We start from the raw sequence: 15,205 nt of genomic DNA, 5'->3' as shown, positions 1-15,205 counted from the left end.
CTTGGAAAGCTAAACATCTTGACCTTCTTAGTTCTCTGATTAAACCCCGCATTAATGATAATGATAATATTATGCTCACCAAGATTCCTGATGGAACTGAAATTAAGAGTACTCTCTTTAATATGAATTTGTGGGGCTCTCCAGGCCCGGGCGGATTTCCATCGGGTTTTTTTAAAGAACACTGGGATATTGTCAAGACTGATATCATCAATCTTTTTCAAGATTTTTTCAAGAAAAATTATTTTCTAAAAGAACTGAATTACACCTATATTACTTTGATTCCTAAAGTCCAAAACCCCTCCACTCCTAGCGATTTTCGTCCTATAAGCCTTAGTAATACAACATATAAAATAATCTCAAATTTTGAAATAATAGACTAAAGCCTTTACTCTCTAAACTTATTTATCAAAATCAGTCTGCTTTCATTCCTAGCCGTCAAATAACTGACAACATTATTGTAGCGCATGAAATTCTGCATTCTATGAAAATATCGAAAAATAAAAATGGAAATATGGCTCTAAAAATAGACCTTTCTAAAGCGTTTGATGTAATTGAATGGGACTTCCTAAAGCAAACCCTTCTTTCTTTTGGTTTCTGCAATGATTGTTGTCATCTTATAATGCAATGTATTACTACAACTTCTTTCTATGTGCTTTTAAATGGAGTGCCTAGTGAAAAATTTCTTGTTACTAGGGGTCTCAGGAAAGGAGATCCATTATATCCTTACTTGTTTATCATTTGTATGGAGGTGCTTTCAAAGCTTCTTTTGAAAGCTGAGAAAGACAATTTAGTCTCAGGGATCAGAGTCATTAAAACTGCCCCTTCTGTCTCTCATTTGTTCTTTGCGGACGATTGCTTCCTTTTTTTGAAAGCTAATCTGAATGAAGCAAAAAATTTACTTAATACTCTTAACCTCTTTGGTGAAATGACTGGCCAGGTTATAAACTTTCAAAAATCAGGGATCTATTTCTCTCCTAAAGTTCATAATAAACATTGTAAAATAATTTCTAAAATCCTTAAGTTTAGAAAAATTTCCAAGAACGATAAATATCTTGGAACTCCTTTGTTCTTTGATAGAAATGAAAACCAATAATTTTGAACCTTTACTTAATAAGTACTGTGTTGTGCTTCAAGGTTGGATTAGAAAGATATTTAATCATGCTGGTAAGAATGTGCTTAGTGCTTATCCTAATCGTCAAATGCAGTGTCTTTATTTCCCAAAAAAAAAACTCTTGATAACTTAGATAAAGTCCAAAGGGATTTCTGCTGGCAAAAAAATAATAAAAAGAAGTGTTATTGCCCTAAGGCTTGGCCTAATATCACCAAAGACATTCGTTTAGGAGGTTTGGGAATTATAATCCCCCATAAACATAATCTTGCTTTAATTACAAAGCTGGCTTGGAGATTAATTCATAATCAAGATCAATTGTGGGTAAAAATTTTAAAGCATAAATATTTTAAAAACCATAATCCTTTAAGAAAAGCTAGAAAATATAAGAGTTATTGGATTTGGTCTAGCATGAGGAAAGGTTTAGAAATTATTAAAGAAAATAGTGTTTGGCAGGTCAATAATGGAAGTGACACGAATATTTGGATTGATTTATGGTTGCCTAATCAAACTGTTCCTCTTATTCCTATTGTTACTGATAGTAATACGCCTAAAACAGTTAGCGAGTTGATTAATAGAGATGGAATCTGTAACATTAATATGATATCTAAGTATATTCATTATTCTTTCATAATGTTGTTTATGTTATTTCCACTAACCTCAGTATGCAAGATAGGATCAGGTGAAATTCTACTAAGTCTAGAGAACTAACTAAGTATGTTTATAACTTTATTACTAAACTGCATATTGATAAGGATGAAGCCAAATTTTGGAAGCAAATTTGGAATTTGAATATTAGACCTAAAGTAAATATGTTCTGTTGGAAAGTGGTTTCTGGTGCTCTTGCTCTAGGTTGTAAAATGTTTAGATATATCAAAGATGTCAAGCCTTATTGTTTGTTGTGTGACTCCAACGCCGCTGAAGATGAATTACATCTGTTTGTGAACTGTGCTTTTTCTAAAACAATCTGGGATGCTTTTGATTTGAATGATATTTATAATTTCCATGGAAATCAGGATATTTTGAACCGGTTTAATTACTGGATAAACAATAGTCTCTTTAAGGTTAATCATGATAAAATTTCTTATATTGTTTGGTCTATCTGGAAATTCAGGAATAGTGTGAACTTTGATAATATTGTGCCATTGCCGCAGAAGCTAATTGATGCCATTAAAACATCCTACCAGAACCTTGTTCCTACTAGAGATAATAATACTAGGATGAATCATGTTTATGTCAGAAATGTGAACAATGATATTGAAAAAATGCATGATTATGACTGGTTCATTCACTTTGATGCATCCTTCTTAGAAGCCGACTTTTCAATGGGATATGCAATCTCAATTTTGGACAAAGCAGGAAACAGGAGACAGTGCAGAGCTGGCAGAGATTGGGCCTCTTGCCCACTAGATGTTGAAGCAAAGGCAAAAATGGAAGCTCTTAAATGGATAAAGGATTTAAATCTCAAGAATTGCTGCTTGATAAATGACTGTCAGACTTTAATGAAGATAATGAATGGAGATATTAGTCCTGAAGATCAACCATTGATCTCAAACAAGCATCAATAGATACAAATTTTCAGTTAATATATGTAATTTGATTTTCTTTCTGTAAAGCTAGGAAGTTTTTAGATTTCAAAGATAGACTTGCTAAGGAAGTTAGAACTAGGAAGATCCCTTTCTTTTCTACTGAAAATATGAATTCTTATGAAAGATCTATATTCCTAGAAAGGATTAATCAGAGATTAGATCCCATCTTATGTAATGAACACTTCCTCTATAAATAAATAAAAAGTTTTCTTATAAAAAAGAACACTAAAGAAATAAACAAAACTAAAAAAAAAAGAGTATAATAATAAAATTAATATGGGACCCGCATCAAACAATTTAAAATAAGTAAGAGCGGGTAAACATCAGCCATTTTAGGGTTGTTTTTCTTTCCAAGTCTGAAGATCAACCTTTCAGAGCTTCTCCAATGGTATGTATGTAAAGATAAATGTCTAAGTCCTCATAGGATAGACATTCATTTTCCCTAAATTTTTTCTGCAACCCCAACTTCTTAATCAATGTGAAGATGACATGGCTAAATTTTTGTTAGACATTGTCAAGGTGAATGTAAGTTTTAGACATTCATCTTGACAATGTCAAGCTATCCTAGTAAGCTTTTGCTTAATTAAAATTAATTTTAATATAATAAATAATCTTTTTTAGCTCTAATAAAATCTAAAAGTTACTAAAATTAAAATTTACATTTATTAATCCATAATAAATCACAAACAACGCCATCGGAGATTAGGCAAAAATTGGTAGCTTTCGCTTATTTCATTTTTTTAGTTCCCTACCCCACCCCCCTACAACTATACTTAAAGGGAAAATTGGTATGAGGACGTGTTACTTGCGTTGCCACCTCGTAAACCCACACAACCTTACTTGCGTTGCCACCTCGTAAACCCACACAACCACCATTGGAGAAACTCTTAGTCTCGCTGTTGGACACTCTTTCACTTGAATTAGTGTGTGAAGGAGTTCGGGTGAAAGTGAACCTCTCCACAACCTATAGTAACACCTAATTTGATCAAATTTGAACTCCTTCATATCGAGTGATAACTCTCGCTCCATAGCCTTTGCTCTTAGTAGAAAAAATAATTATTTATTTAGCTTTTGAGTAGAACAAGCTTCATTTTAGAAACAAATCTGATTCACAGGCTCGTATTCGCCATCCAAGTGACTTTTTTTAAAGCATAACAGGTGAGCAAGAACTTGTATTAAATATAACGACCATTTAGATGAAATCTTGGTCTTTTTTTGCTGGGTCTCTCTTCAGCCCTCATATCATTATTCTAACAATCATTCTCGAATGAACAAAACTGTGGGGTAAAGAACTTCACGTTGAGCGTATTAACAATGAACAAAATGAAAAGAAAAAAAATGTTAAAACTTGTGCGTCTTGTTATATGAATTACTCCGCGTCTGCTGAGAACATTCCAACACCAAGACATTTCATCACAATTACAAGGTGATAAATGAAATCACATTTATATTAAAAAAATAAAAATTCACAATGGGGATTCCCAATCGAGGAAAAACAAACTTTCTACATGTAAAACGAAATCTCTAGAATTGCGATTTTGCTCCACTGATGATAAGGGGATAAAAATATAAATACCAACAGCAGACTGAAAAGGCAAATAATAATAAAAATAAATTGAAAACAAAACCCAAAAATCGAAAAACGGAAAACGAATAGGATCATTTTCTGATACACATTAGTTCAATTGTTTGATTCCGTTGGTGGAGAATCGGATTCCAGTTTTGGTACAATTGCCGATTTTAGCTCAATATGTGATACACGGACAGCACCAATTAGCCGTTCAGGCAACTCATCAGTAGTGTTTCCCTGTTGAAATATGCTACCACAACTTAATAATACCCACCATATATACCGATAAGATATTTACTGTTCCAGATATAGCACCTATCAAGTCCTATATTTAAATTTAAGTTCATAACATCAAATAATGTCTTAATAGATGGAGATTATAATCATTTCTGTAGGTTGGTGCCTTTGCCTTTAAACCATATATTCTGTGTCCTAAATGACCTAGAGCTAAACGATATTATGACATTTGTTTGGCCCATCAGTGTATAAAAGAACATACCTGTACAAGAAAAGCCATGTCGACAACTAATGTTGTAATTACTCCACAAACAAGACCCAATACACCATTAGCAACAGTTGAAGAACCAATATCAACATCTATCTGCACCAAAAATAGATACACTGTTAGACTGTGCACATTGGCCAAACCCAAAAGCCAGACATATCTATCCACATCATAAAATGTAGGTCACCCCAGTGGGATGCTCAGTTCATACTTCTAAGTACTTTGGACCACGGATGTAGTTGCAATCAACTGCTTTCCCCAATAAACAAGGAGTACTTCCAACACTCTGCCGCACAATCCAACTACCCTGCAAGATAAAATACACCTAAATTTAGAATAATAAATTCACAAGAAGAAGCACAATTTTCTCTTAAGACTTATGGATAAGTACTTGAAGAGTGGTGATGAATTAAAGAGATGGAGAAGACCTTGGGAACCGACGGAATGAGCTTCATCCGACTGTTGCGGAACTCATCATCTCCATCAACGAAACGTTGCAAGAGGGATCCTGGTACTAATTCCTTTGTTACGAAGTAAAACACCATACTGTAGTGTGTTGATCCAGGAACCTAAAAAGAAACAATCCACCAATTCTTACTGACTCGGATGCATCATGTGATGTTATAAATTGGAAAACAAAACATAAACTAACTTACTTGTAAATTGACGGCCAGTGAGAATAGCCCTTTTTCTGAAGCTACCTATACAAGTAGCACATCAAAAATTTGTTGCAGATAATCCTTCATGGAAAGTTCAAGTTCGCCGTAACAAGAAAATAATTTTTTTGGTGCAAAACAAACAATAATCAGGAATGATGTTTGTAGACCATCGATCATTATTATTAGACTTCGATAAAAGCGATAAATAGAGCAAATGATTCAGAGAACCATCTTCCACTCAAGATACTCAAAGCGGGATGGAGAATTTCGTTCTGACCAAACAGTGCAAAAAATACAGCCAGATTGTGTGTTTAACGCACTCTCTTCTGGTAACCTTGAATGAAACACGAACCCATAATCCATGTAATCTCATTCCCAATCAATATCCACCCCGAGTAGTTATTTTAACCACATTGTTGAATGATCTAAAAGCACTTATCAGTGAGATTGACAGACTTTGAAAATTCTGATAGGTTTTAAGACATTTTATAATGTGACAGGAGTCTGTCTTGATTAGCTGCTCAAAACTCAGGTAAACCAGGTAAAATGGCTAGGACTGATCATTGGGCACGCACATCATGTGCACTATGCACTAATGGCCTGTCTCATGGTATTTCCTAAATGCAAACTACAAAGTAGCAAACAGAGAAATTTATGATACTTACTTGTACCGCACAGCCTTGACGCCTTGCCACATGATCCATACGTTTTGTGTCCTTAAACCAATCAACTGCCACGAGATCCATCATATGCTTCCCTGCAGGAATCTGACATATATAGGGCAATTTTTTTTAAAAACACCGCCATCTCAGCCGCCTTTAACTTAACTATCAGAATCTGTATGCACTAGGAAGAGAGAAACTATCACAATCACCTTAGATTTGTCAAAACAAAAATTTCTGCTACGGACTCTGAAGTTGTTCCCGTCTGATATCCTCCAACAGTCACGTGCATTATCGTTGTCATTCCGTCGAAGATTGCCAGAGAAGCAAGACAAATCAATTTGATTATCCGGTTCTTCTTCAACGGCTTCAAGTCATGAATATTGTAATACAGCGTGAATAAACTTGATTTCAGATGTAAAAATCAAAATCCCAGATTAAATAAACAGATATCTTCCTACCTATATGTTTGTTTTCATTCTCAAGTGCATCCGAACCTGCCTGAATTATTAAATACATAATGAGAGAAGGAAAATGTTTCAAACAATAACAACTAGAAAACCTGTCCAAACAATAATAACTAGGAACATAAAAGAAGCCCATTATAACATATTGTGAGCTCTAAGGAGTGGAAGTGCAAACCTCTTGTTCAGCCTCTGCCAATTGAAACTCTTCATCATCATCTGAGTACTCATCCAACATAACAGAATTTCTGCCTACGGAATTTATTTGATCCAGCGACGAAGGCTGGGACGAATGCCCTTGTTTTTTCTGATTTTTCTTTGAAATGGTATCTGAGGTCATGTTGACCATGACTGGTATCCTTGGAACAGAGAGCTTTTCATCTGTTTGAGCAAACCACTCACGCAAGCCTGTCAAAGTAAACATGCAAGAAACCAGAAACCGGAATAAGCACCGATTGAGAATGGGTCGGGTGTGAATACCATTAAACCCCTAAGATCAACAAAGTTGATAGGAATATCCGAGTAGCCTTCTCTTCTCCTATTGCTTTCCGCAGAAAAATAACTGTTCATACAATCTAAAGATGACAAGAAATCACACTGCAACTATAACAACTACAGAGCAGCAGGGGTGTGAAACCCCCATTAAACCCCTAAAGATCAGCAAAGCTTTTAGGAATTCTGTTGCTTTTCATGGAAAAATAAGTTGAGAGTTCATCCAATTTAAAGATGGCAAGAAACCACACTGCAACTATGAGGACTAAAGAGCAGCAGGAGAATACCTCCAAGGCTAAAACCAAAACAAATTAAAGTACCCACACTGATTTGTTCAAAGATAAAAAAAAACATCACTTATCTTCTTTGCCTAAAGAGTCTCAGCTGAAACAAATGAGAGATATGGCTCATTATTCAGAAAGCTAATGATTCAGATGACGCAAATAGCACATGTAACACGAATCCAGAAGTTATGCATTTCAATAGTGGATTGTGGTCCTCAAAAGTACAAAGGAACTCTTTTATAGACAACTGTGGAATGAGATATCACATCCCTACGTGCCAAGTCTACTGAGGATGATGTCGTGATAAATAAATTCTTACAAATCATACCATGTCGGAGCATGGTGTACCTAAGTGCATTGTGAGACTCCTCGGTATGATAGGGGAATCAGATGCATGAACTTACCAGCAACGCTATTCAACATCTGAAGTAAACAATGTTGCTGAAATGATGGAAAATAACCAACACCCCACCCTTTCAGATCGATTTGCATTAGATGCTGAACCTGTGTCCGAGGCCTCCCATTTCGAGGTTTAAGAGGGGAAATATTGAATCCTCCACCTGCCAACAGTGGTACCCATCATTACCCCAGAATTATGGCTGAGTAAATTAACATGCAAAGAAAATTCTAATAGTTCCCAATATAAATTTAATAACCACTTATCAAAAGAGAAAATATACTTTCAACATGGGCGCGAACAAATCCTGGCTGTGAACCACAGTTCTCATGCTCCCTAGATCGAAACAATACAACTGCACAAGTACGACCATTGCGAAATTGGTATTTCGAAAATTCACTTAAACAATATGAGGTTTGTTTCTTGTTTGAAGGCAGAAGTGGTCAAGAAAAATGCTGACCATAACTTCCATCATCATTTCGACGCCAATAACGAACGTAGCATAGATCACGAGGCCACACAACCCTGTGGTAGGAAGTATTAGAGAAAAAAAAATCCCTGCTTAAGAATTTGAAGGGTGGAATGAATGATATTACTTAGTTTTTAAAACCATATGACCGAGATATTACATAGGGAACCAATCCAGCTGCAGTCTATGGTAAAGTATTGCGGTATGCCCATCCACCTCCTCAACTAAGCTGCCATACTGGAAGCTGCAATCCCACCTACAAACATGGTATCCGAACATAACATTAAGATGATGTGATTGGTATTTAGTCTCCAACTACAACACTGTAGTTGGTTAACAATCCGCAATTGAGATGATGTGACGTTAACTGAGAGGAGCCACTAAGAGCTTTTGTGGTAAAAATCATACTGAATCAGTACTTTTCTTTTAGCCTTCTGCCTTAAGGCCTATATAATATAAATAATTATTAATTAAAAATCCTATGTAACTTTCTGAAATATGTAGCACTCAATCAATGATCAGCAAGAGTTAGGACTGAATATGATTATTACGCAATATGTTTACACAGAATACCCAGTTACTTACTCAAACCGTGTTGAATCCATGCTCATTACAAGCTCAAATATTTCTTCGCATGTAGCCTCCACTACACCAACGGCCTTCATTGCTCGACTATAGCTCCTTGGCTGCATATAATGCAGTTCGCATTTGCACATTTGAGTTAAAAAGTGCAATGCAATGCATTTTCTTTAAAAGCTCAAGATAGACTAAAAATAATAATGAGAACATAAGTACGTACAAGGTAATCAACTTCGAGAAGCTCTTCAAAAATGCGAAGCCCTGCAATGTTCAGGACCAACTTAGATTAGCTATTTCACCAATTCAACATAAACACAGAAAGATTTGGTACGACTTAAATCTTCAAATAAAAAAACTTGACAAAGCCAAGGACACCCTGGATTTAAAACTTGCCATTCTGGCAGTTGACAAGGCGCCAATGCTTTCTAGAGAAGACTTGATCACTGTTATTCTGGTTCGATAAATCTGAGTCGATCTCCCGGGTCCAATCAAGCACTGACTCAGGGGGGCCTGCCATTAGGTAATGAACAATTACACTTTTGAAGTAACACCTTAAACTAACTCTGCAAACCATATAATAGTGGATGAATCTGAACCCACCATTTCCTATAGTTGTTCTCCTTAGTAAACTATGACTGTTCTCCTCCTCTTCGTCACCTTGTGCACTTCCCCTGAACAAAGTATTATTACAAGAGAAATTTGCAGGAAATGAGCATGACATAAGCAAATGATTAGCAAGCAAAATCAGGTGATCCATCCAAATATTACTGGAAACTGGAAATGAGAACAGGTTATGTTATTCGATGCAAACATGCTGATGATGATAATAATGTGAGCCAAAAGAAAGAAAGAAAATGTTGAAATATATGAAAAACAGAAGGGTCATTTCCAGGGCAAACTCCAAATTACCATGTTAAGTTACAGCAAATTTTCCTAAACTAATAAGCTGGACCCAAAGCAAAAAGGCAAGGATACGCCATATATTTTTGCGATGCATATAAAAGGTACCACACTAGGTGTCTGGGAATCCGATATCCCAATCTAGAATGTGACTAAGACAGTAAAATAAAAGATTCTTATGTTGAATAAAAATTTATGGATGGAAAATGATAAAGTTATTACTTACTGGCTCTCACGGTCTGATGATGAGGCAGTCCTTCCATTATCTGTTCCATATTTATTTTCAAATGAGATATATGCCCTGTTACCATTTGGAAGTGGTGACTCCTGATGCTGCAGTAGGGAACTATGTCATCTCCCCGTATACGCTTTTATCAAATTTAAAAATAAAAATGAAGCAAAAGATAGAAAGATTTTAAGCTGTAGAGCATGGAATAACGCAAATAACAGATACTGTATTATAAGAATTTTTTTTTTAAAAAAGCCAGGGGTTCCATCATTTCTTCCTGTGGCTATACAGTCCTTTGGAAAAGACACTTACAGCTTGGACATTCCAAATGGATTACCTTACAGTACAAAAAATAAAATGATAGAGATATCTTTAAGAAATGGTAGTGTGATTTTACAATTCTGCAAAAAAAAGAAAACTCTACTTTTCTTTATTAAGGTAGAGCTCCTTTTAAAATAAACAATTTAAGTAGGGTGACAGTTCAAACATCACCCGCCAGGTCAGTGCTCAATTATTCAGATATAAATATATCAAGGAGAGTAGGGAACCTGATCGATGACTAGTTCTATCTTTTCTTTCCAGACTAGTGCCTCTTGGATGTTGAATGCCGCCATCTAAAATAACAAAGAAACCACTATGAAGATCTCTCCAAGGAAGATACACAAAATAACGTGTTCTACAGGATCGTCAAACCAAAAGAATGGAAAATCGATGCCTATAATGAGTGCTATTTATTGGAAACAAACGTAACCCACTAGCACTTTCGGTGACCGCAATTTATTGAAGTAAAAGTACGGTACAAACAAGATACGCTTGTTTCATTCTCCAATTTACTTAAGCCATGCAATGATAATTTGATAAAATATTACATGCAAAAACAACATAAAAACAAAATAAGTATGCGGAGAAACATTCTATAAACGCGATAAACTCTAGGAAATGAAACCCGTTTGAATTCTGAGCTGTGTCGGATATGGAGAACCCAAATTCCAGATTCAAGTTACAAGAGATTCTTCGGAACAAATTGTATAAACCAGGTGAAGCTCACAAGGAATAGGATGACATATTGCTCCTTGTAAAATATGACATTATATCTGTGACACTTGACTGGGCGTGGGTGGTTGAGTTACTTCTCTCAAAAATAGGTGTCACCACATAGAGGTCAAACATGGATGGTTAGATGTAACACGATAGGTGCCATGATGTGCCACAACTGGGCATAAGAATTTAACCTACAAACTGAATAAGGTATTCCTGAACTTAAGAAATCAATAAAATTAGGCTAATTGCAGTTAACTGAACTAGCTGCTGCACAACAAGCTTTCTGCTACTTGGAAACTGTCCAACTAGGCTTCTCTGACAATAGACGACAAGTAAAAATAAATCAATCATGATGGCTTATATAAAGTAAGACAAAGATTACAAACCGTGATGCGATGGTATTTCTCTTTCTTGTTATAGACCGACAGCACATATACCATCTGCAAAACAAAAATAAGGTTAGAGTTGCATCTAGTAATAACAAAAATTGACAGCAAGATTGGCAATCAGAAAAGATAACAAATGACCGCATATTGAGAGTGTGAAAATTACAGATTAATTTTGCAACAAAAGAAATACACTAACGACATAAATATTCAATTAAAGTGGAGAAGTAACTTATAATATCCAACAATCCCTAGGCATAACAAGGATAAGCGAGAAACCCGGAAGTCTGCAACTGAATCCGCAGAAGAAGGAAAAATCTTGCCATCTGGGCAGGATCAAAGAAGGTCGTGAACCTGAATCTCAAACGCATAATTCTGGGACATGATACTATAGTAGCATAAACAAGTTGCGAGCTAGTGATTTCCATGGGACGTGGAACACAGATGCTTTGCTAAAAGATGTTCTTGGCTTCTCAATTGCAAACACTTTTATCATCTACATTCCAAGGTCTTGTACTATGGCGGCACAGAATCTAGCCCAATGGGCTAAAACAAGAAGTTGATGAGTGTTTTGGTCTAGGACCCCTGTGGTTGCTACACCGTACACGAGGCTCAGTTAAAACTATACTGTATTTGCAATAAACAAAAACAATGGGATCAAAATTTGTTCAAAGCATAGAATGACACTTCGCCTCAGATCCAGATTTGAGAATTATCACCTACCATGTGTTTGAATGATTTTCATGTTGGACTACTGTACTAAATCTTAGAACAACGTCATGTGGCATCCAAACAAATCAACTTTAAGGAAATAACTTGCCAGATTCGAAGAAATGAGAAAATATAATGATAACATTCGATCCAAAACTAGGAACAACAAATAATTAACACCTCTAGAGCAAACTTCACATTTTGACACTGAATTTACCAGTTTCACTTACAGATACTCAGCAGAGAAGAGTTGGCGACTATTTATAGATTTCTCTGAATTTTGATAACCAAAATGAGCTTAATACATAATTGCAGATGCAACAGGCATGTGTACGCCTATGCAACTCTTGCAGATGTTATATATGAGCCTAGTAACTAATTATATAATGTTTATCAGCAAAGTAAAGAATTGGCAGAGAACTAAAAGATTTTTGTTAAAAGGGAGAGCAAAATGTGATCCGAGGAACGCAAAAATCGTAGCTGACTCGCTAACTAGACTTAACCCCATATTTATTTTTGACTCGGTCTAAAATACCCTTACTAGCCACACTCGTTTCTCATACATGTTCAAAAAACTCAAAAACTTTCTATGTTCCGTAAGTTATCTATGTTCCGTAAGTTATGAACCCTATTCTTCCGTAATAGAACATGAACCCTAGAAAATCAATCTACCTTAAATTTTTTGAATCTCCACTTTCATAGTAGCGAAACAAAAAGGGCTTAATATTAACCCACAAGTTCTGAATAAGGACTAACCTTGCACCATATCTTAGCGTTGAAGGAGCTTCATGATCATATGGTAATGGAATCGTGGTTTCAAATACGGACATCGTTCCACTTAATGGGCAGAAACAAGTTTTATGGAGCTTGAACAAACTTACTTAACAATATCTAAAAGAAGTAAATATAATGAGACGAACTCAAGCGTCCTTTTTCCAGTGTAAGCCCACTTCCCACCATGTCGTAGTAAATTCCTAAAATGTTCTTCAGACACGGCATATTCAGAAGTTTTTCCTTTTTTTTTTCACGAAAGAAGAAGACGATAAGAAAAATGTTCAATGTATATTTTCGGCATGTGTGTAGGGTATGTGCGATTAGTAAGGATACTTTAGGCGTAGGCAAAAAAATATGTTGAGTTAACTCTAATTATTGAGTCAACTACGATTTTTGCACTCCTCGGATCGCATTTTGCTCTCCCTTTAACAAAAATCGAACTAAAATACAGTGGAGTCCTTTTGGCCCTCAGATAGGCAAAAGTAGCATGTCTCTTAAGACAAGTAACAAATAAGGATAGACAGACAATTGAGTTCTCAAGTGTCTAATTCCTTTTGTATAAGCTTTGAAGGTATACATGCCCACAGAATCATATTAATCAATGTTTCCTGCTTTTGTCTGGAAAAATCAAACAAAGTTTTATAGGAAAGAGGTATCTAATTTCACTCTATGCCATGGTAAATTATAGTTATTAGAAACATTTGCAACGCCTTCACTAATGTAATTAAGCCGGGGTTAAAGAAAGAGACCAAAAGCAATTCAACTACACCACTTGGCTTTACTTTAACAAAGATAACGACAAGAAATCAACCTCATTGAATTCTATACAAGGGAAATCTATATTTGATTCTCACTGTTTCTAACCTTACAGATTCTACTCCGTTTAACTTCTTAAATTACAGGGGAAATCCACATATGGTACTTACAGTTTACACAAACAATTTAATAACATTTTATGTTATTAGCTGGTTGTAACTTTTTGTTTCTAACCCTTCAAGTTCAATATGAGTTCATCATGAGTTTCAATTCATATTGAGAGAGAGAGACTCACATGTCCATGCTGCGTCTTCAATCCTCGGTCTTCTACTCTACAGTTACCATCAATAAGAAGAGTCTTGACAGGAACCTGTAATAAGTGAAGAAAACAGACTCACATAATTAAACTTGAAGCAAAGCTGAAGAAAATAGTACCTTAATTCATAACCTAAATATATATCATCATCTCGAACAAATTCTTGTGTCATAAATTTCAAATCACATCCTCAAGATAAAACCAAAGTTTTAATAGAAAATTCCTATGTAGAATTCATCCAAAAAGAAAACAGTTTAATCGCCTTAAACAAAATCAAGTGTTACAATTTTCAGATTACTCGACAGTAATTGTTCCTCAAAAGTAAAAAGAAATCAGAGGTTACCACATTATCAGCAGGCTTATTCTTGTAATAAGCGAGTAACCTAGATTCCAGAACGAAATATCTCATGTGAATAAAAGAACGACCTATCTTTCTTCTTCCACATCTAACCATCCATCCTTCGTACACAACCTTCGTCATTTGTTTCTTCCCTCAATTATTTCAGGAGACCCAGGCCTTCAAATGATCTTTGATACACTGTTCACCGTAATCATCAAAGCCTCCCAATAACCAAATCAGATTCCAAATCAGAAATCCACTAAAATCCAAAGACTTTGATGGAATTCCTAATTTTTCAGATCATCTAAACCTGAAACTAAAAAGTCAACAAATTCTACGATCATAAATGAAATCGAAACCAAATCTGGACCAGTTTACTTTGAATCTCTAAGGATTGGTATAAATCGTGATTCTTCTTTCTTCCTCGTTAAAAACGACGACTGAAAATTTTAATGATCTGTGTCCTGGGTAATCTGGTTTTGAGTACCGTGGAGTTGATTTGACGGTTATGTCAGATCGAGGAAATCACCGGAGGAGAAATAGCCCCGGCAATGCTGACTTAGATTGGCGGGAAGTATAGACGTCTTCGCCAAGAAGTTTGTTTCGAAAGAGAGAAAGAAAGAAGTTTCGAAGAGAGAGAAAAAGAAACATAGAAAGATTTTTTCAATTTTTAATGTTTTTGTCGAGATTTCAGACGGCCGGATCTGACTTACTGACGTAAAGAAAATGATTAAGTTCTCTTTCAATTTTACCAGTAAAAATCATTTACTAGTACTACTCTATTTACAATATTCTATTTACGAGTTTTTAATTGATAATATACATCAGGAACTACTGCTGCTTTCTTAATTAGCGTTACCTACCATACCTCGGTTGCTTAATTCGTACTTTCGTAAACATGTTGAAGAGGGACTCTCGTCCCTCTCGATGGACGACTTGGCCCTTAGCCTTGAATTGGGACTAAGCACGTCGTT

General features: G+C 35.5%; 1 protein-coding gene across 1 annotated transcript; it reads right to left on the bottom strand.

Moving 5' to 3' along the window:
- Positions 1–4,037: 4,037 nt before the first annotated feature.
- Positions 4,038–14,950, bottom strand: LOC113297568 (protein ENHANCED DISEASE RESISTANCE 2-like). The gene is made up of 22 exons (XM_026546076.1): positions 14,235–14,950; positions 13,871–13,945; positions 11,335–11,388; positions 10,456–10,521; positions 9,905–10,011; positions 9,379–9,449; positions 9,172–9,288; positions 8,999–9,039; positions 8,785–8,885; positions 8,360–8,455; positions 8,191–8,255; positions 8,014–8,085; positions 7,738–7,893; positions 6,736–6,965; positions 6,555–6,594; positions 6,306–6,460; positions 6,097–6,198; positions 5,429–5,473; positions 5,201–5,341; positions 4,984–5,079; positions 4,767–4,868; positions 4,038–4,504 (listed from the first exon to the last, which is right to left on the bottom strand). Exons 1-22 carry the CDS (start codon positions 14,370–14,372, stop codon positions 4,379–4,381), a joined length of 2,196 nt encoding a protein of 731 aa, XP_026401861.1. The 5' UTR covers positions 14,373–14,950; the 3' UTR covers positions 4,038–4,378.
- Between the last annotated feature and the right edge of the window lie 255 nt (positions 14,951–15,205).

Source organism: Papaver somniferum, chromosome 7, assembly GCF_003573695.1.
Source record: "Papaver somniferum cultivar HN1 chromosome 7, ASM357369v1, whole genome shotgun sequence".
NCBI classification, from domain to species: domain Eukaryota; kingdom Viridiplantae; phylum Streptophyta; class Magnoliopsida; order Ranunculales; family Papaveraceae; genus Papaver; species Papaver somniferum.
The sequence above is the reverse complement of the archived record's forward strand: the minus strand, read 5'-3'. Positions and strand labels throughout refer to the sequence as shown.